The 20125-nt window shown below is 54.6% G+C and overlaps 8 protein-coding genes across 8 annotated transcripts in view; 6 read left to right on the top strand and 2 right to left on the bottom strand.

Moving 5' to 3' along the window:
- Positions 1 to 633, top strand: part of M421DRAFT_424917 (uncharacterized protein) — a 944-nt gene extending 311 nt beyond the window's left edge. The window contains exon 2 of the mRNA XM_033593909.1: positions 42 to 633. Coding sequence (XP_033444531.1) covers positions 101 to 526 — 426 coding nt within the window. The 5' untranslated portion in view covers positions 42 to 100 and the 3' untranslated portion in view covers positions 527 to 633. The remainder of the gene's footprint in view (positions 1 to 41) is intronic.
- Positions 634 to 754: 121 nt separating this feature from the next.
- Positions 755 to 1898, top strand: M421DRAFT_424916 (uncharacterized protein). Its single transcript, XM_033593908.1, has one exon. The coding sequence runs from the start codon at positions 1050 to 1052 to the stop codon at positions 1566 to 1568; it is 519 nt and encodes a 172-aa protein (XP_033444530.1). The 5' UTR covers positions 755 to 1049; the 3' UTR covers positions 1569 to 1898.
- A 1578-nt stretch (positions 1899 to 3476) lies between these two features.
- M421DRAFT_8926 (uncharacterized protein) lies at positions 3477 to 4570 on the bottom strand (the record flags this gene model as incomplete). The annotated part of the gene is made up of 4 exons (XM_033597749.1): positions 3477 to 3503; positions 4054 to 4202; positions 4257 to 4399; positions 4449 to 4570. The coding sequence occupies 4 exons, from the start codon at positions 4568 to 4570 to the stop codon at positions 3477 to 3479; spliced, it is 441 nt and encodes a 146-aa protein (XP_033444529.1).
- Positions 4571 to 5470: 900 nt separating this feature from the next.
- M421DRAFT_424915 (uncharacterized protein) lies at positions 5471 to 8582 on the top strand. The gene is made up of 2 exons (XM_033593907.1): positions 5471 to 6001; positions 6056 to 8582. Exons 1-2 carry the CDS (start codon positions 5654 to 5656, stop codon positions 8501 to 8503), a joined length of 2796 nt encoding a protein of 931 aa, XP_033444528.1. The 5' UTR covers positions 5471 to 5653; the 3' UTR covers positions 8504 to 8582.
- Positions 8583 to 8747: 165 nt separating this feature from the next.
- On the top strand, positions 8748 to 12488 carry M421DRAFT_424914 (uncharacterized protein). The gene is made up of 3 exons (XM_033593906.1): positions 8748 to 8951; positions 9003 to 11656; positions 11708 to 12488. The coding sequence occupies exons 1-3, from the start codon at positions 8762 to 8764 to the stop codon at positions 12356 to 12358; spliced, it is 3495 nt and encodes a 1164-aa protein (XP_033444527.1). The 5' UTR covers positions 8748 to 8761; the 3' UTR covers positions 12359 to 12488.
- Positions 12489 to 13130: 642 nt separating this feature from the next.
- On the top strand, positions 13131 to 15728 carry M421DRAFT_72849 (uncharacterized protein; the record flags this gene model as incomplete). The annotated part of the gene is made up of 1 exon (XM_033596923.1): positions 13131 to 15728. The coding sequence occupies one exon, from the start codon at positions 13131 to 13133 to the stop codon at positions 15726 to 15728; it is 2598 nt and encodes an 865-aa protein (XP_033444526.1).
- A 1785-nt stretch (positions 15729 to 17513) lies between these two features.
- Positions 17514 to 18748, top strand: M421DRAFT_72921 (uncharacterized protein; the record flags this gene model as incomplete). The annotated part of the gene is made up of 5 exons (XM_033596928.1): positions 17514 to 17528; positions 17574 to 17648; positions 17699 to 17953; positions 18008 to 18223; positions 18257 to 18748. 5 exons carry the CDS (start codon positions 17514 to 17516, stop codon positions 18746 to 18748), a joined length of 1053 nt encoding a protein of 350 aa, XP_033444525.1.
- Positions 18653 to 19869, bottom strand: M421DRAFT_424912 (uncharacterized protein). The gene is made up of 2 exons (XM_033593905.1): positions 19308 to 19869; positions 18653 to 19224 (listed from the first exon to the last, which is right to left on the bottom strand). The coding sequence occupies exons 1-2, from the start codon at positions 19429 to 19431 to the stop codon at positions 18851 to 18853; spliced, it is 498 nt and encodes a 165-aa protein (XP_033444524.1). The 5' UTR covers positions 19432 to 19869; the 3' UTR covers positions 18653 to 18850.
- Positions 19870 to 20125: the final 256 nt, after the last annotated feature.

Raw genomic sequence — 20125 nt, 5'->3', positions numbered from 1 at the left:
AGAGAGAAGAGAGAAGAGAGAAGAGAGAAGAGAGAAGAGAGAAGAGAGAAGAGAGAAGAGAGAAGAGAGAAGAGAGAAGAGAGAAGAGAGAAGAGAGAAGATGATTTGCACTTTGCTTTCTGTCTGTTGGTGCATGGGGTTGTGTCGGGTCGGGTCGGGTCGTGCATGGTCTCCGTTTCCCGAAACATGCGAGCTGCCGATCTGTACTCTCCGCGGAAACTACACGGCCCGGCTCCAGAGAGCTTTCGAGAATCAAAGTCTCGATTCAGTCTGCGGGCAGCCAACTCGGTTGGACGGAAGACGTTCTGGAGGCGCAAGCGCGCATGCAACCCTTGTCCCGAAGTTTTTTGATCGGTCGACAGCGCTTGGTAGATGTGCCTACATGGCTAAGCAGAATCGAGACTATGCAGATACCGAGACTATGCAGATACCGAGACTATGCAGATACCGAGACTATGCAGATACCGAGACTATGCAGATACCGAGACTAGGCAGATACCGAGACTCTGTTCCGACAGACGCGTAGCTGTTGCATACTGGTTTCGAGCGCAGTCAAGAATGCATAATAATGCAGAGAAGTGACGCTCAAACTACCGACGTCTTTGTAGTTGGGCATGTCTAGCAGTAGACGTAACCACGTGGCTCAGAGCACATGATATCCTATTGTAGCAGGCACTGTCCGGTGGGCAAGTGCACTTATCTGAGAGCTGAGAGCTTGTGTAACACAACAACACACAACACACAACACACAACACACAACACACAACACACAACACACAACACACAACACACAACAACACACAACACGACAAAAGATAGCAACACAATCGCTAGTCACAGTCTCCGACCGACACTGCTCACGCAGTTACAGTTATGAGCCCAGCTGTCGACTACACACGCTGTATTCGCTACTGCATGCCGACGAGCTATTGACTGCTGTCAACAGGGCTACGTCATCGTCCCGCTAGGTACCCTACTTTTCCAAGAGCCTCGAGCGCACTGTCCCGTACGAGAGTCAACATCTGAGAGCTAAGAGAGCCCAATTCAGGATGGCTACTACTGAGCTGGATGGACTGCTTACGAGGATGACGGTTATACTTGATAAGCCTGTGGACTGGGAGGAATGGATCTTCCTGCGAAAGGATAGCGCGGACACGCATCACCTGTGGTCTATGGTGAACCCAGACCTCGACGACGCGGCCCTTGAGAAGCTCAAGGAGCCAGCAGCTGTTGAGCCAGAACAGTACCATGAGGAGACAGAAGAGGACACTGGAGTTGTGCTCAAGGACATGACAACTGAGGAGTTCCAGCGATACCAGCGGGCGGATAGGAACTACGATCGAGCACTGGCTAGATACACAATCAAGAGGAAAGCGTTGAACGACTTTACCCAGGAGATTGGCCAAACGATCAGCCGCCGCCATATACACCTGATTCAGAGCGACAATACTGCGTACGCTCGCTTGAAGAGGCTGAAGAAGCACTTCTGCCCATCGACTGCCGAAAGGGAGCTACAGCTGATAGCCGAGTATCGACAGGTACAGGGTCGACCAAGAAACAGTTGTTGATCACAGTCTCCGACCGAAACTGCTCACGCAGTTACAGTAGAAACACACTCGACCCCTGTTGAAGTGCTTCGACCCTGCCAACATATCAACCTAGGTGAAATGCTTCGACTCTGCCAACATATCAACCCAGGTGAAGACAATCATCAGGGCTAAGATACACACACATAGCCTGCAGCCAATCATCCTTTCCAAGAAGCTTTGGAATTACATTGCGCGAGGAAATGGCAGTTGGGGGGGAAGGACATTGTAGAATGGTACATCTTTTGGAGGAGATTTTGGCACATACAGACTTTTCATCTCAGACTGTGAGAGACAAAAGAAAGACTCGGCTAAGAACATGTTTGTTTGCTATTTCGCTCTTGGAAGCTTAGCTGTGAGAGAGATGCGATGAAAGATGCATTTTTAGCTTTGCAGCGTTGGTGCAGAACCGTAAGGGACTTGTGCGAATGTGTTCCTCCGACAGTGCATGAGAAAGGCGGTTTTTTTCCTTTAATCGGGCTGCACACTGTCATGCTTAAAGCATGAATTTCGTACCAAGACATTTCTGCAAGAAGAAAAGACAGAGCTGACGGACATTAATTCGTGCGCTTGGAGTCTCAGAAGCAGACGGGTATTCTGCTGCTTTTGTCCGCATTTTGAGAAATTCAAATGTCGATGTAGTAGGTCAGACTCTTGTTCTCGCTGGGACCCGTAGAATTGACTGGAGCGGTTCACCGGCAAAGAGGCAGCATGTCTGAGTTTCAACGCGCCGACAAACCACATTATCTGCATACTTGTTGAATTCGAAGCTCTTAGGCACATATCGATGTCCCAAAGCGATTTGGGTAGACCGAAAAAGAAATAGAGGGAAAGAAAAGTACACAGGACGCACAGCTGGTCTTGAAGTTGTTTGCTTGCGAGCTGTGAGCCAAGATTACATCAGACATTTGAGGTAACGTCAAGGCCAGAGTCAGACGCCATGATTGAGTCCTCGCTGTTGTGAACATTGAATGATCCTTTTCAGCGAGGAAAAAAGGACAGCAAACATTCACTGTTGAGAAGGAACTTTCGACAGGAACACATTTCGTAGGCCCGTGACTATTAAGAGGTTCGGGAGGGTAGTCAGAGGAGCGAAAAGAAGAGCTCGAGCGTCCGTGAAATAGTTATAGCCGATAGATCGAGATCTGCGTGCTAGTACCGGTTGACGGTGGCTTCTATGAAAAGAACATTGCACGAGTTCTTCTTCCGTTCTTTTGAAGGCATGTGACATCTATGAGACTTTTTGGGTGTGGGAAGCTGCTAAAGTGCATGGCCGCAATAGGATGAAAGGACGAGGGCAGAGTATTCTAACCGTTGGCTTTGGATTTGGAGAAGAGAAGCATATCCTTCGTCGTGAGATGAGTTTCGGATGCGCAGAAGGAAGGTGGTGACATAAGCACAGGTGCGAAGTGCAGTAGTATCTGTATAGCTGCAATGAAACAACTGATCGATCCACATACTAACAGACTTGCAATTCCATCCACACAGGCGGCGCGTGGTATGTAATCTTTTCAAACAGCCAGACAGGACATAGTACCAGTGCTTCATGGCTTCGAGTGTGAAGACATCGAAGCTTCTCAACATGTTTTCGACCAATTCGGGATGAGCAGACGCACAGAAAACCTGGTAGGAGAGTGGACGGAAGAATGATGATGACGCAGTCTGTGCCGTATGGAACAAGCGCGATCCAAATCCATGGGTGCCCTAGTGTACTGTTATCAGAGGACGGGGAGCGCACCATGATAGTGTACCATATAGCTTTGACGTCTTGGAGACACAAAGACTCAAAGTATCGAGGAGCAGACAGAAGACATGGCCGTGGCCAGAGCACGGTTTGGACCAGAAGAAGTGAACGACCTGGCGGCTTGGCTGAACCGTTTGAAGGCGGCATCACATGATGTTCCAGAGTGGCTGGTTCTAGTCAGATGTAAGCCGAGTTTGGAGCAGAAGAGGGAGCAGTGGTGCTCAATGGGTTCATGTAGTTTCCATGGACACATATGCAGAGGGCAAACGAGCCCTTCATGCTCGTGGTAAGGATGAAATCGATAGCATCCGGGTCGGCCAGCTATTCTGACACCTTGCCATGGAGCAAACGGGGGTCGGGCTCCGGCGAATAGGCAATCAACGATGTACGTAATTCATGTATCGTACATGGTGAGTACGATTGCATGTGCAGTATCTGTCGCAGGGCAATGTGAAGTTTGAGTCCATTGCTCTGTTGAATGTGTAGCGTTTGGTAGATAGAGCCTGTAGGTTCGCCTAGCCAGTGTCCCAGCATAAGGGCCCTTCCAGCAACGCCCCTCCAGCCTCCCTCTCCCATTGCCAACCCATTCTGGTCCCCACCAGTTCCCTCCCCCGCCGAGCGCTCGATCGGTCGCTCCCCGCCTCCTCCAGAAACAAACATCACGGACAAAGCGCAGACCAACAGGGATATAGGCACACAGGCAATTCTCGGAAATCCACTTACAGTGTATTCGTAGATGGAGATGAACGTGTCAATGGCGCCACAGGCTTCGGGTAGGTTTCCTCGGCAGCTGGTCTGGCAGGCGATGTCGCCGAGCGGAGACAGAATACCCGCGGTCACGGAGTTGCTCGGGTTGATGACGTTGCCGCACCCTACATTGTCGTCAGCAACAAGTACATGCAGAGATTGAGTGAGAGTGTACGTACAACACTGGTTGTCGTTGGTTCCAGCGTATTTAAAGCCCTGACCTCTACAGGTTTGTGTGCATAACGCACCGCCGTTGGGGTTTATGTGAGTCAAGGAACCATTGAGAGCGTGGGGAAGAATGGTAGAGGTCGATAAAGTGTCGCTAGTGTGTATGAGCAAGTGTGATAGAACAGGCATTGAGAGACGCGTACGAGTAACAGCCCTTGTATCTCCAACCGTTACCGAGGGAGGTGTTTGGAGCAGGTGACTTCAACTGCGCCACTGCCCCGGTCAGCAGTACCGCGCTGGCTATCAGATAGCCGAATGCTTTCATCGTTGCGGTGGTTGACGAGAACCAAATGTGTGAGGGAGGGAGAGAATCTAGGATTAGTAGTACAACAAGAGGAATGAGCAGAGAAACAAGAAGACAGACGGTTTTTTTGGTGCAGTAGCGAAATGTTGGTGGTGTTGGGTTGTGGTCAGTAATGACAGTGTCAGGACTCAAAGACTGACGGGTACGATAACGAACAAGTAAAAAGGAGTAGAGAAGAGTTTTAGAAGGGTCTGCTGGATACTTAAAGGTACGAAACTCATTCATGCCAAGAGGAGGCGCTGCAAGGGATGAATGTTGATATAAGACTGACCAGTAACGATAGGCGTTGCTCAATCATCCAGGCGTGCGGCTCAAGCACGACCGCGTCGAACAAAGAACTCAAACTGATGGCCTAGCCAAGCTTGTAACGCTGTTCCTGCTCCTGCTGAGTGTGCATGTTTACAAAGAGTTGCAATCTTTGCCGGAGGTGACCATTGCGCTTTCACATCCAGCTCTAGTGTTTGCGAGTGTTGTGTCCCCGACAAGAAATGATGGCGGAAAGCAGCGGTCCGCCACATTCCAACAGCTCAGCTTCATCAGAAGATGAGGACTTGTGCTTCCCTTGAACACAAATTTGGAAAGGTACAAGGCGATTGATTGTTGCACTACATTCGCAATATTGAAGCCTTGCCTTTCGAGTTCCTGCTCCTGGTTGCGTTCTGCGAAGATACGAATCCTACTGTGATCGCGCTGGAGTCTTGTTGGCTGGGGCGAATTTGTGCAGTCGCTTCGGTTTTCCCTTGCTCTCAGGCCGTGTAGGTCCGTCGATGTTGAGCATCGATAGATGTGGGGCAGGAGGGACCGCGGCATTGGTCCGGCGGTCGCTCCTCCACATGGACAAGCATGACGCGACCGCGACCTCTCAGCGTCAACTCACACGATCCAAACATCACACATATTCCACGCCACCAGGTCTTCTTAGATGATTGACCCCGATCTGGCGACCACAATGCGCTCGAACCGATAGCATCCCCGAACCGCTCATCCGCACTACCCCCTGCAACTTCCGGCACGGCACGTCTTGGAGCCTGGTCTCCGGCTGCAATGGACCAGACTTCAGGCGTATTCACAAACATGACTTCTTTCCTGCCCTCGCCGGCAGACCTGCTCATGGTCTTTCCGCGGCTTTTGGACAAGGCCAGCTCCTTCGGCGACATGCTGCGCTCTGGTGGCAGCGTCATTGCCGAGCCTACCATGGCCAATCTCACCAACGGAACCACGGCGACGGCTGCTGGCAGGTTTGCTCAACAGTCCGTTGCGGCAGCGGCGGCGGCGGCGGCTGCTGCATCTTCTGGATCAACAGACGAGATCAGCATGTTTCAGGCCTTCAAGAACGTTGCCAGCTTCTTCAGCTACATCACCTCGAAATGGGCCATTGCGACGTTTGCTATCGTACGTGCCGTAGTACAGTAGCACCCACAAGCACAGCTGACACCAAATCTCTAGGCGATCGTCTTGAATCGCACCCGATTCTACGCCTCTAGCAGAGTGCCACTCTCCTTCGACCGCCTGTACATACGCCTGGCTCTCTACATTGCGCCCTTGATGCTGTTCGCCCTTCAGATCCTCAACATGGTCCGAGCTATACGATGCCAGACCTCTCCAGCATGGTCGGAGATGCAATACGGAACACCGGGAAGGTACCTTAGCACGGATTTCAGTGGAGAAAGAGGCTACCTATACCGCGCTTCCTCCAAGCTACTCTTCTGGGAGAACGCATCCAAGTCATGCGCACTCGTTGGCATGTTGCCTGGCGCTGCAGACACGACGCGTGAGAATGGCTCGCTCGCTCTCCTTTGGCCCCTCTTCTTGTCTCTGGGCTTTGGCCAGTTCGTCGAGACAATGGTCTGCGCTCTCCAGGGTCGGCCTCCTGTTCAAGAAGTTGGCATGACCATCTTTGAGCACTCGCTGGCTTTTGCTGAAGCTGAGGCTGTCGTCACAAAACCTTTGACCATCAACTCTACACGATTTAACCAACCCAAGAACGTCTTGGTCCCCAATGGAACGACGGTCTCAGTACCCCGTCATGGCTTGAATAGCATTGCCAACGTACCGCCGGAAGTCCTTCTCATCTCTCTAATTTCTAGCATCAGTTACTTCACTAGCAACCTCTTGGCCATTGCTGGAGTGCGCTCGAGATACCGTCTGATCACGACGGCTGTTTGGGGCCTTGGCTACATGGCAACATTTGTTTGGAGCTTTCTGCGACTGGCAGAGGCTAACGCGGAATCCGAAAACCCCGTTGGCTTGCTGCGATTCCCTACCGTCTGCATCGTTGAATTCATCCCTCATGTCTTGATCATGGTCGGCATCGTCACCTGCGGGTTCATCTACACTCTAGCTTTTCTCATCACTGTCTTGGCTCCTCCAGCTGGTCAGCCGCAGACGATGACATGGAAGGAGCGCTTCGAAGTCGCCTACAACAACCTGCATGCCAACTTTCATTTGTCGTCGACGGCGCCAATCACGATCAGCTGGCATGAGGATTTTTACACCGCAATACTTAAGGTGGGGTTCACTGTTCTCACTGCGGCGAGCGAGGCTGTCTTTCTCAATGAAGGCATCAGAATCAACGTCCATTCAATGACGTTCCTTGAGAAGAAGAGGCTTAAGGAAGTTCTAGATCGCCGACGGCAGTTTAGACAAACCCTGACGAACGTCCCGGATGAGCTACGAGGAGAGACCCTCGCTCCGGGTGTGAGTATCGAAGACAAGTCGACTGTAGACGAGGCCGCGATGTCTGGGTATGCTCGCGAGCGCAAGACACGAACCATGACTACTGCACCCGGAGCTGTCAATGCCGGAGCGCAAGGCGATCTCGCTGGACTTCAGCAGCGAAGAGGACGGTTCTTCTTGACCTGGCAGTTCTTCAAGGGCATCGGACGGCTCCTCATGCTCATCCACGCCCGGCTAATAATCGCGATGCTGCAAAGAATGAGGGTGGGGTACCGTCCAAGGTGGTTGAGGCGTCTTGCTGGCCCTCGTCCGATTAAGGAGCCGCGCTTTCCGTCTAGGACATATGGCGACCGACAGCGCCGCGCCGCCTCTGTGGACGCATGGCTGACATTGGATGACCGGTCACGCGTACGTCTCGACAGCCAATTCGACGCTGAGGCCTTTGCGAAGGACAGGCTCCGACAAATTGGCTTCCTGGATGCACCAAGCTCCGCAGATACTGATGAGCGTGTTGACGACTACATGTATTCATGGTGGCGCAACGGAGGTCGCTTTGGTGATGTGGATGGCAGCAGCGACTACGTTCCTCCACCAGACGATGACACTACGAGCTTGGTCTCGTACGCTACAACTGATGACGAAGAATGGTCGGACGAAGAGGATGACGGTCAACGAACGCCGACCCGGGACACCTACCAGCTTGACCGAGAAGCAACACCGGTGGAGAATGCCATGGACCTCTCGCGTCTCTCCACACTCCTCGATCCCAAGACCAGGGAAGACAGGGAAGAAGCAAAGCTGTTGTCACGACACCTTCAAAGTCCACAAATAATGACACGGTCTCGCTACCGCAAAGCTCTCGATCAAGACCAGGCAAAGATCCTCACAACATCGCGCTACCGCTTCGAAACGTCGATGGGAATGACGCCGGAAGAGGAAGAGCAACTGCTGGAGGACCTCATCCTCAACAAAAGGCAAGCTACTGCACCTGAGGGCTCGAGTGCAGCAGGCAGCTGGGGCACAGGAGCTGAGGGCATGGGGTCTGAAGGACCGCAGTGCGTGGTCTGTCAGCTCACGCCAAGAACGGTGCTTGTATGGCCGTGCGGGTGTCTTTCGCTGTGTGACGAATGTCGTGTAGGGCTGGCAGGCAAGAACTACACTGCCTGCGTGTGTTGCAGGACGAAGGTTGTGGCATACTCTAGGTTGTATGTGCCGTGAATCAGTATAGACTCTGCATAATATAGGCGTTGCCTCGTAGATTGGTGCATCAATTCACAGTACGGCATATTGTGTTGCGCACATCACAGTCCCAGTGCTCGTCCATCCGTTGTCTTCCTGGAAACGATGCGAGGCCCCGCAATTTAAGCTCAGCGGGGCTAACCGAAAACATATTAGCCCAAATGACCCCTGCTCGAGCTTTCGAAAAGTTCGAGCTCATGCGAGCCGCCGGCGCATCAACCACAGAACCTGAACGTCATGGGAAAGCGGACGAATTTTGAGGGTGATCCGAGCGGTGCGCATGCCAGTAAACGCCAACGGATTGAGGGTGGACACGAGCGAAACTCTCCCAGGCCGAACGGTGCAGGCGCGGAGGATGTACACAGCGGGCGCGACTTGCAGAAGGCCCTGTACTTCGACCAAAATGCGACGGCAGACTTTCGCAGCGGTATGCGCCATACAACGCCTACCGAAAGTGCTGGCGACTGACGTGCGCTAGGTCTGAGTTTGTTCAAGCGATTCCTCGACTCGATCTTATACTCGACCGACGGCCTTGACGTGCCCCGCCGACGAGCTATCCTCAGCGAATACCTCAACACACAGAAAGGCAAGAGTCAAGACGACAAGCACGAGACGCTGCTGTCGAACTTGATCCAAGCTTGGGACTGGGCGGCCGAGACCAATTTTGACGCGATTCTCGCCCAGGTCACCGCTGTGTTTGCGCTCCTCTTCAAGGTCTTGTCTAGCCACGCCGACTTGACAGAATTCGGTACCCTCCTCGCAAAGACAATTCTCCAGCCTTCAGTCGCTCGTCGTCTCGTACGCAGCACTTCCGCTGCTTCGAACAAGGAGAATGTCATCTCACCGGCTCTCAGGCTGCTCACCGAGCTTACGAAGTTCAACGACGGCGCGCATGCACGTGCTGTCTACTCGAAGAAGGACTTCACACTGGAGCCGAGGATACTGGGAAGGAACATTGCGCTATGGAAGGAGCACAAGGGCATGTCAGTTGCGGACATGCACAAGAAGCCGAGCGTCAGGACAACAGCCATTCGCTACCTGCTCACACATCTGAGGCTTCAAGATGAGCGCGCCAAAGTCGAGATCCTCTCAAACACCAACATCACCCGAGCCGTGTTCGACCATCTTAGTACCGATCCACCGTTCCTCATCTTCGAGATCTTCGATGTCTTCACCAGCCACGTGTTCCAGGACAAGACCATTCCCCGCCAGACCAAGAGCCGCATCTTAAACGGCAAGACACTGTCGCGCATCGCCGGTCTTTACAACTACGATCTAGAGGAGGGCTCGCTGACAGACGGGCAAAAGGCACCAGAGGTCCTGGCCCATGATTTCTTGTGCATGGTGTGCACAGACCCCGGGTATGGTGTTATGTTGCCAACAAACGGTTTCTACCCATCGGCTCATGACGAAGAAGAAGGCGATCTCGACGACGCTGCTGACAACGGAAACGATCTTGGACTCGAGTCAACCGAGACCTTCGACAGATTGGGCCGGGTGCGCAACATCATCTTGTCAGAGTTCATACAAAGTCAACGCCCGTACGCAAATACATCACATCAGAAGTTGGTCATCGAGATCTTCAAGGCTTCACCAGAACTTGTTGCGGACTACTTCATCAAGCGAAGGGATTTCAACTACGACCCCAACTTGACATCCACATGGATCGGATACTCAGCTTTCCTGTTCCAGACCATTCAGCTACCGATTCCGAAGTTCTTTGGCGTGAAGAAGAGCTATCGCAATCAGCCGCCCCCAGTAGCAGCTATGATCCAGAGTGTCTTGCCACAACCGCTCAACCAGCAGGTGCTGACCAAGTGCTTGAATCACAGCTCGGATCTGGTACAGATGTTTGCTATCCGCGTTCTAATCGTCGCGCTGCAGAAGCTGCGAAGTATGGTACAGGCGCTGCACGAGGCGGCCACCGTGAAGTCTTCAAAGCAATGGGCGCAAGCATCACAGCATCTTGTTGCCGAAGTTAGCCGTCGCTGTCCGACGATAAGGACTGTTTTCTTGGCGCTGAAGAAGCCTGGGCTGCAAAGTTTGAAGCGGGAGTCAATCACCAGGTTACTGAGGTTGTACTACGAAGTCACGCCTCAAGCAGCGCTGCAGGAGAAATTCGACGTTTCATTGCCGCTATGCAATGCCTTGGTCGAGGTTGAGAAGTCCACAGGCTCACCAGAAGACACAGCGTTCCGCGTCATGGAGCTGGAGCATTGGATCCAGATGGCACGTCACTCGCCCGCGATGCGCTGGTGGCAGAAGCCGAAGACCCTGCAACACTCACCCTTCATCACACTGCTCAAGCTCCTGATCACTTCCAAAGATAATGAGCTATACACCGGTGTCAAATCGCTGCTTGACGCAGTCTTGCAGGATCAGGAGATGTTGCAAACAAAGACCTCGCCTGATGCTCTAGACGCACTGATTGCCAGTATCGAGCCCTCTGCTGGCTCGATACCGTCAGTGGAAGTGCTCGACTTTCTTGAAGACTGCTGTGCGCGATTCATCAAGGTGCCAATCAAATACTTTGACGACCTTGACGCAATGTGCGCAAAGGCATCGCTTGCCCAGGCTGATATCGGACCCTTCAGCCCATTGCTGATGACCCTTGTAGAGCAGTGGCCATTCAAGGGCAGCGAGTCGGCGACAGGACCTGCTGCAGAGGCTCTTGCTGGCTGGTTATCGAAGTTGCTGTACCTGTTCAACCTCATAGGCGAGGACGAGACTATGCTGGCCCTGGTCCGCGACAGCCTGATCGACTCCGCCGGCAAGGCATACAAGGAGGTCCTGAAAGATGCTTTCTTGTGGAAGATGTACAAAGCTCGCGCAAAGGAAGCGCTGAAGCTGGCAACTGGTGCTGACTTCAGTGGATCAGAGCGCTCCAGTGCATCACCTGTTCCGCAGCCCAAGATGGCACCCCCTGTCAGAACAGTTGCAGCAGTCGACCTGGAGCTCCCACCCCAAGAGGACGAGAAGCATACTGGACTCACCCGCTGGCGCAAGAAGGAAACCGACGAAGCCATCGAAGATGGCGACATCGGCGAGCTGCTTCTCTGCCTCTGCTCGAAGCATCAAGAAATTCGCATCCAAGCCATCAACAACGTTCGCCAGCTGATGGCAACCATCGGCGTAAGTCTCCTCTCCGCCCTCTCGCCTAATTTGATAGCTAACACAAAGCAGCCTGACGCACTCACCCAGGACCTGGGCGCCGTCTACCTTCTTCTCGGTGAAACCCTCGAATCTCTCGACCCCACCGGTGCCACGCCATTTCCTTACGTCGCCGGCGTATTCGCAGCCCGCAGCGTCAAGATTCTTGCCGATCCCACGCATGTCATGTTCAGCAAGATCAACAAGTTCCTAACTGCTGCGCCAAACTGGGAAGTCGACTTCCTATTGCGCAAGCTGTACAGGAGTATCGTTGCCTCCGAACCCGACGAAGATGCAAGCTATCACAAGGAAGTCGATTGGTTTCTCGAGTATCTCATCGACGGCCTCAGGACAAGCAGAGATATGGAAGCCTTCCGCAAGTCGAATATATTCGAACAGCTTCTATCATTCTACGCGAGTCGGAGCTGCAACGCGAGCTGCAAGGAGAAGATTGTCAGGCTATTATTGAGGGCGACGGCGGTTGGCGGTAGTACGACGCTGGTTACGAGGTGTGGAATGGTCAGCTGGATCCAGATGTGCCTGAGCAACCAGGATCCCAGGCAGAAGATGTTGAAGGTACTGGCGCAGAGATTGCAAGAAACGTGTGACCGAGGGAGGGTGAGTGAGTGGAGCAATGGGACTATTGACGGGGCTATTGTCGGTGTTGTCGAAGTAGGTGCTTGAGCAGGGAGATGGGTGTGGTGCATGCAGAGTTGGAGTTGGAAGCATTGCAGGCGCAAATTTAGCATCATCGCAGTTCAATGAGCGCGTTTAGCAAAGAGCCTGGAAGTCACGACCAGACGTTGAAGTGAAGATGCTCTCTCGGCCTCAGGCTGCAATGACGGTGCCAAGGCCTCTGTTAGTGCGGCCTTTGACAGCGTGCGTCTCCATCGCCAGTCTGCAGCCAATGCGAAACTCATGACACGAAACAGTCGCTTTTATTCGTACTCCCTCCGCTACACCAGGCGCCACAAACAAATATCAACATATCCTAAAATCCAGCCAATTGCACGCGGTGCTGCAGAGCGAAAGCGCAAGTGCTTCTCCGCTTTTCATCGACGCCTCAGTGCAGGGGTGTTTCGAGGTGGGTGCTTCCACCCTGTTCAATCCCACTCGAGCTGCGCCCACTTGGACAACGAGCTCACCGCAATCACCATACCGACGACTTACTTGCCAACAGACCACCACCCACTACCGTACACCTCGACGCTACCTCTGTGCACACCACCCCCACCACATTGCTATACGGGGGCAAGGGTCGCAGGACGGGAATTGGCCACCTCTTCGCGCATCGAGCGCTTCACACAGGCTCTGCTTTGAGGCAGCTGTCCTTCCATCGCTGCGACGTCACATACACACGCATCGTTACCAACTAAAAGGACGACCATACTAGAACCTGCATACTTCCGCCTGCCCCACCTCTACCTGCGCCCAGGACTGAGCACCGGCCGCGAGGATGAGGTACACACCAGAGCAGCTCGAAGGACTGAGGCAATCGCCGCTGGTGAAGAAGCCAGATGGGTTACCGTCGATCCTGCAATGGATGGACGTGCCTGCCGAGCAAAACAACAACAGCAGCAACAACCACACCGCCAACAACGGCACAGCCCGCCGAACTCGAGGCGCACGAGACGGAGAGGGAACTACTGCCGAGCACCGCACGGACCGTCCCCTCATCAACCCCATGGGTCAGTTCGGGAGACGTCAGAGCATGCGTAAGTCTGAAGGCCCAGGCCTAGTCGCTGCCATTAACGCGCTCTTTGTAGAACCGGGCGAGGAAACTGTGCTCGGTCCGCCGAAGCTTAACTTCACATCAGCAGCACGCGCAGCGAAGAACACAGGTGACAAGCAGGAGCGCACGGGCGTCATCTCGACCGACGGCGATCAGCTAGGCGACAGATTTCCCCGCGACAAGAACGAGCGTTGGTCCCGTGATGGTGACCGAGACCGCAACCGAGAGAGGGGCCTCACGAATGGTCGGCGCGGTGCACGGGAGGACGGCGAGGGCTGGACGAGCGTCAAGGGCCGTAAGAGCTTGGGCCAGGAAGACTTCGAGCGCTTCAACCGTAATGGCGACCGTGGTGACCGCAGCGACCGCAACGATCGCACCCGAGACAGGACTGAGGGTGCTTTGGAAGACGACGCTCCTCCACGACGTGGCCAACGTGACCGTACTGAGCGCACCGAGCGCTGGGGCCGCCGAGATGAGACAAAGGAGGAGGGGTCTAAATTCGGCGGTAATGTACAAGGCGGTTGGCGCGAACGAGCACAGGCACCGCAACGTGAGCAGCGCGAACGCGGCGATCGCGATTGGGATCGAGGCGGCAACAGGGGAGAAGAAGACCCTGAATGGATGGACACAAAGATTGAGAAAAAGAAGGAGCCGCAGATGAAGACACAAGCGGACTTTGAACGCTGGAAAGAGCAGATGCGGGCCAAGGATACACCGACTGAGGAAAAGAAGCAGGACATCCCTGCTGAGCCTGCGACTGCGACCGGCATTGCTGCAGGGCCCATGTTCACAGCACCAGTGCAGACGCCGACAGCAGCGGAGTCTACACAAGGTATCCTCTTTGGCAACTGGGGCAACGTCAAGGGTGCGGAGCTTGCTCAGGATGAGTCTATCAAGGCCAAGCCAAAGCCAGCAAAGGCGTCCAAGTTCATGAGCATGTTCGCAAAGCCTGAAGAATCAGCGATATCAAGTCCAGCAGCGCCGCCAGCTCCTCCATCGCCAGCTCCCCATGCCAATGAGGATCAACAAGGCTTCCAGCGCATCCTGCAGATGCTAGGCCAGGTCAACGTCGGCGCTCCTCAAGCACCGCCTCCATCCCAGCCGTCACCACCAAATGGCGTCCGAGGTCATGGAGGTGGCATCTCGTTAGACTTCCAGCAGTCACCACCGCCAGAGCTGCAGAATCATAGGCCTCCACCAAATCGTACTTTGGAGCAGCAGAGCATCCTGCAGAACATTTTGGCTCCTCGTCCTGCCGCATCAGAATCACGACCATCCCATCATGCCCGGTTCAATGCGATGTCCCCGGAAAATCAACACGGAGAACAATTCGCGCCTCCACGACCTGAGTCTGGGCGCCAAGATGGCCAATCTCCTTTCCAGCAGCCTCCTCTACGCAACGCCACCCCACAAGATGCCAATCTTGCTGCAATTCTGAACAGTCGCGCACGGGAGGACTCACAACGTGACAATGGGCAGAAGCAACGGGAGCGCGACTTTTTGCTCACACTGATGCAGCAGCCGCGAAACACCCCTCCGCACATGATGAACCAGAGCCTGCCTCGAGGTGGGCCGCCAATGAACATGTTCGAAAATATGCAGCACGAGCAGCGTAGTCTGCCCCAGCAGAAGGGCCGTCCTGGGCTACCACCTGGTTTTATGGAAGATCCTCGCATGTTCAATGAGAATGACATGATGCGCCAAGAAGCCCAGCGCAGGGAGCAGGAGCTCCGCCAACAGCTGAACATGCAGCAACAGCAGGACTTGCGCAATAAGAATCAACGTCTACCAATGGGCTTCCCAGGACACGAAGACCCAGCACTTGGCCTTCAACGCCGTAACACCGCTGGTGAGGTTCCTCGTCAGATGACAAACATGGGCATTCCATCTCAGCAACATCCCGATATGCCTTTCATGGGTGGTCGCGGTCAGCCAGGAATGCCGCCAACACCTCAAGATCGACCCAACATCGCTCCTCCCCCAGGATTCGGAGGCCCGATGCGTCAGCCACCGGGCTTCGGTGGTCCCAATCCGCAGCAACAAATGGGTCCAGTTGGACCAAGCTTTTCCGCCGGAAATACTCCGCTTGGTCTACCACAGCTAGGTGGTGGTAGCATGCGCGGTATGCCACCAGGCTTCCCTGGAGGTCCCGGCGGCAATGGCATGCCCGGCCCACCCCAAGGCTACTTCCCCCCGCCACCACCAGGGTACGGCGGACCTCCCGGCATGCGTGGTGAGGACCCCAACATGATGTTCGGATTCGGAGGGCCTGGTCCGCGGCAGCAGCAACAGGGCCGCCCAGGGCCGCCAAACATGTACTAGGATAACTCGGCCTCTCACGTCACTCGTCGGCTGTCCGATATAACTTTACAGGGAGACGATGACGTTTTGGACGGGCGCACCGTCGTCAGCTCAAGATGCTCACTTTTCTATCTCGACGAAGACATCATCCCCGGCCTTCGCGACCATCAACTGCCCCGCTAGCCTGTATCTTCTTACTTGTTCATACCAATCTGCTGTACTGTTGGCTTGAGCACAGCGCGGAGTCTGAGTTTTGTGTTCTGGGTCGCATCGGCATTGTCGGGGCCTCGGCGTTATGTCTATGGATGGCACGCGGTATCCTGAGCTATTGCTCGGAGCTAGCTGGCGTGGTGGGGTGGGCAGGGCAGGGCTGGGAGATGCATGTTGAAAGAGTGAGAGCATGTGTGTTGGTAGATAAAGATAACTTGAATGGTCATCATGTGTTGACGCCAGGTTACATAGTCATTGGCGAAGCTCGTGGTATTTGCGGGACCGAACCTGTCTCCAACGAAGTCTCGGGTGCCGTCTAAACATATCGCGACCCCGGGTGTAATTGCTCGTCTACCAGAGAGAGAGACCGACATGCTCCTGGATAGTTTTCACACTTGGAATCAGCGGGATGCTCGATATCGTACAATCTGACAGCCTGCGCCTCCCGTGAGCCACTTCCAAGCGAAAATAGCAAGAATACAAGCCCCCCCATCCAGGAACAAGTAAGCAAACCAATGCCCCTCCCCTGCTTCATTGCACCTTTTGACTATGTGGAAGTGGCTTCATGTCTGGAAGGCGACGGAAGGTGGCGCGTGGAGGCTGTCTCTGTCCCTGTGTGTCCGTTTACTATCGCATCCAGTCCAGTGAAGGCATACTTCTCGCAGTCGCCCACGAACACATGTTCATGAGGCATGCTACGGCTCAGGGGTATATTTACAGTCTCACCGGTCGTGCGACCGCATAGCCGGGAAGGCTTCAGACGTTGCGAGGCTGAGAATCAAGCAAGCCCACGGGATTGGTCAATGGATCTGACCGGTTGCATTCTGCGTTGTGGCTCATTCACGCCATCCTGTATCGGAGAGCCAGCTGAGTATCGCGTGTTCCTGGTCTTGGACCCTGGTGTCGGCTAAGAAGCGGCGTTGATGACACGGCAGTAATGGTGAGGACCTGCACCTCGACCATGGGCGCGTGATCAGAAGACATGGTCTTTCGGCCTGAGGCTGTGCGATATTCATTTCGCTGCACGTAGTAATGGAGGCCCCAAAGATATATAGTTTTATCTGTTTTTCTGACTATGGCGAGCTGTCGCAGCTTCACCCAGACAACACCTATTGACCACAATCTACCTGGCCTGAGCCCCTTTAAATCAAGGAACACCATGGGATGCATCTTTCAAGCCCCTGGATGGGCGTCCGGCGTCTACTTGTCCCGAAAGCTTTCCACCCTCTCCAAGAGGCGTCACAGGTGAGTCAAGCTCCGGGTTTCGATGCCATTCGTTGACGAGACCAGATCATCTACGCACAACCCGGGGTGCAAGGTAGCTCTTTCCCTCCCAATGACTGCTTCCACATGAACCTGGAACACGTCCCTCGAACCCCGTCTTCGACACTGACACCTACAGTATTGCTAGACATATTTTCAGATCTAACCTGCATCGAGCATTCCACGCGCCCTAACAACACCTCACTCACATCTGCTCGGGGCATATCGGAGCAAGACAACTATGGGTCGTGGCCGACACAGGACACACGCCACACGTACGCTCAGAGTCGTCCCAGTCTTCCATATCGTTCCTTGGCTGCCGTCCGTCCTTGCATGGCGCCACCATGGGTGCGGCCAACCTCAATCCTGCACAGACACTGCTAACATGTCAAGGTCATCTTCGACAACAAAGCCTGGTACGACGGCGACTGCGCCAACGGCTCTGAGCCCGACATCGCAGGTGTCGGCGTGAGTGGCCTTAAATCTCGCGGCATCAGCGTGTACTGACAATTCCGTAGGTCGTGATTTCGTTCGTGCTAGCCAGCGCCATGACGACCGCTGCTTCGGTCCTGGCCATGATACTCGATAACGCTTACGACTCCAAGGGCCAGTTCCGGCTACACGCGCCGATCACGTATATACGCGAGAGGCTCCTGGATACCGAATGGAAGAAGGAGTATGCGTGGCGGCCATTTCTGGATCCACTGGTCATTGGCTTTGGAGACCAGCAGCTGGTGACTGGCTATGCTGTTCTGCTCAGCGCCTGGATCAAAGTAGGAAGCTACTTCCCTGCTCTTTATGGCCCTGCGCTGACGATGCCTTCGTAGGTTGTGCAAAACTCCTTCGAAGTCCAGGGCGCGCACTTCGTCCTCGTGCTCTACATCTGCGGCCTGTCCTCATCGTCGCACCTTGCCGCACTCATCACCCTACGCAAGTACTTCCGTAAGTATAAGCTCATCGCCAGAATCCGCCTCACACTTGTTGTCTTCTTCGCTACCTGCCTCTTCGCATCCATGATCGCTGCAATCGGTATGTCGCCCACGGTTACCTCACGAGAGGGTGTTGCGACCAGGGAGAGCAGTCGAGCCCAGCGCCTCGCGCTCCTAGTACCTATGCTATTCATTCTCGTTGGCTTCTCGACGGCACTCGTGTGCGTCCTGTACGATCCTGACCGCAAGAGCGCGGCATCCAAAGCTGCATCAGATTCCGGCGGCTCGATAGTGCACCTCGTACGCCATCTCACTGACCAGAAAACCCCCGCACCCTCGTGCGCACCCCATCTGATGCTCCTCCCGGCGCACTTTGGCCTGCGGCTGATCTACTTCCTCTTCCTCAACCCGCTGATCGCCTTCGTGGTCCAAATTTTGCTCGCAATCCTCTCAGCTGTCCTCGTTCTGACGCAGAAATTCGCGCAACCGGATGATCGACGGGGCTTTTGTGGTCTACAAGACGAAGGCGAGAACGTGTGGGGCTTTGGGCAGACGCTGAGCGTAGCCATGCTGCTCCTCCCGGTGCTGAGCGCGTGCCACACGTATCTTGAAGGATGGCAGGATATCCGCAAGGGCTGACGGCATCCACCATCCGTAGCTTAATCTTGAGCTTGATCAACCTTCATTCATTGTACTCTTGGGTATCCTGCAATCCCCACTAGCCTCGACGTCCAACACATGTCACGACGCCTCCGCCCCGTTCGTCTGCAGTTTTCCTTCCCCTTGCCCGTCTTCATCGTCACAGTGCATACTCGCCGCGAACCCAATCCACTCCCTCACGCCCCTGATATACATGTCGCCTTCATCCACCGTCCCCCCATGGCCCCAGACGACCAGCTCGTCGAACTCGCCGATCTGCTCTGCAATCTTGACGTCCTCGGGAACTTCATCCATGTCCCCATCTCCATCTGCGTCTGCGTCTTCGTCTAGACACTTGGCGGGTGCTGGAGGCGCGGGTTTATCTGTTACGAGCAGGATGGCGCCCGTGTGTGTGGCAGGCAGCGGCAGGGTGGTGCCGTGCAGGTGGCGGCCGCGGAAGTGGACGTGCCGCGTACCTGGTTTGCCTTGTGAGCTGAGCGTTCGCATCCGGTAAGGGACTGTGGTGCGCTCTGGGTCCGTGGTGGCGGGGATACTTTACCTTTCTCGTCAGTTGTGGGCGTCCAGTGGTGCGGTGTGGTGGGTATTCGACCGTTGTGGTTTATGCGCGCGGGGAGCAGGTTGGGAGTGTGTTTCTTGGGGCTGCTGGGCTGGATTGATAGCATCGCGGCGGTTGTCTTGCTGTGAGTGGTTGTTGGCGAGTGGTATTTGGTCTGTTGTGTTGTGTTTCCGTGCGCACTGCGACTGCAAGACTATACCTTCTAGACGGCGTTTTGTGGAGCTGGCTGTTGTTGGATGCCTCAGCGATGTTGATTGGAGGTGCTAAAGTTTACGCGTCGGACGCGTTGAGCGCGTCGCCGCGGGGTGGCACGGTTGTTCTTGCCGAAGGGGTGCAATTATGACGATGCGGTTACATATGGACGATGAACTCCGGCGACGCCTTGTGGGCCTTTACTTCCTCTCTACACAATGATGTCCGCGACTTGAACTGCGGAACAATAGCATGTCAATCAGCGCATATGCGCGGCTAAGAAACATGCGGACCATCGCTGGGACCTGACCGCGGAAACGGATCGAAGACCGCGCTCACCACGAATACGGCCAGGACCATGTCGTGATTGTTGTGACGTCCAGAAAGGGGTGGGAAGCATGCTCATGTTGTCTATGCACCAACGTCACTACAGCAGCATCTTGCGGGTTCTTCTACAGAGTTCAGTATCCCCCAGCATCTGACACAGCCTTGTGGGAGACGGACTAAACGTTTTCGGTCCCTGCCGCGTTGACATACAAGGATACAGCTCCTTGCCGTCTTCGACAAGATGCCGCATCGCGACTGCAGATTTGCGGTCAGAGCCGTGG

Source organism: Didymella exigua (assembly GCF_010094145.1).
Source record: "Didymella exigua CBS 183.55 unplaced genomic scaffold M421scaffold_40, whole genome shotgun sequence".
Lineage (NCBI taxonomy): Eukaryota > Fungi > Ascomycota > Dothideomycetes > Pleosporales > Didymellaceae > Didymella > Didymella exigua.
This window is presented reverse-complemented; position numbering and strand designations above follow the sequence as displayed.

What these genes read in the sequence shown, in the direction of transcription:
- M421DRAFT_424916 (XM_033593908.1), top strand. Translation starts at nt 1,050, where the DNA reads ATGGCTACTACTGAGCTGGATGGACTGCTTACGAGGATGACGGTTATA.
- M421DRAFT_424915 (XM_033593907.1), top strand. Translation starts at nt 5,654, where the DNA reads ATGGACCAGACTTCAGGCGTATTCACAAACATGACTTCTTTCCTGCCC. An exon ending in CCATTGCGACGTTTGCTATC is followed by an intron (nt 6,002 to 6,055) that starts GTACGTGCCGTA and finishes CCAAATCTCTAG; the next exon opens with GCGATCGTCTTGAATCGCAC.
- M421DRAFT_424914 (XM_033593906.1), top strand. Translation starts at nt 8,762, where the DNA reads ATGGGAAAGCGGACGAATTTTGAGGGTGATCCGAGCGGTGCGCATGCC. An exon ending in GACGGCAGACTTTCGCAGCG is followed by an intron (nt 8,952 to 9,002) that starts GTATGCGCCATA and finishes GACGTGCGCTAG; the next exon opens with GTCTGAGTTTGTTCAAGCGA. An exon ending in AGCTGATGGCAACCATCGGC is followed by an intron (nt 11,657 to 11,707) that starts GTAAGTCTCCTC and finishes AACACAAAGCAG; the next exon opens with CCTGACGCACTCACCCAGGA.
- M421DRAFT_424912 (XM_033593905.1), bottom strand. Translation starts at nt 19,431, where the DNA reads ATGCTATCAATCCAGCCCAGCAGCCCCAAGAAACACACTCCCAACCTG. An exon ending in GCCCACAACTGACGAGAAAG is followed by an intron (nt 19,225 to 19,307) that starts GTAAAGTATCCC and finishes AAGGCAAACCAG; the next exon opens with GTACGCGGCACGTCCACTTC.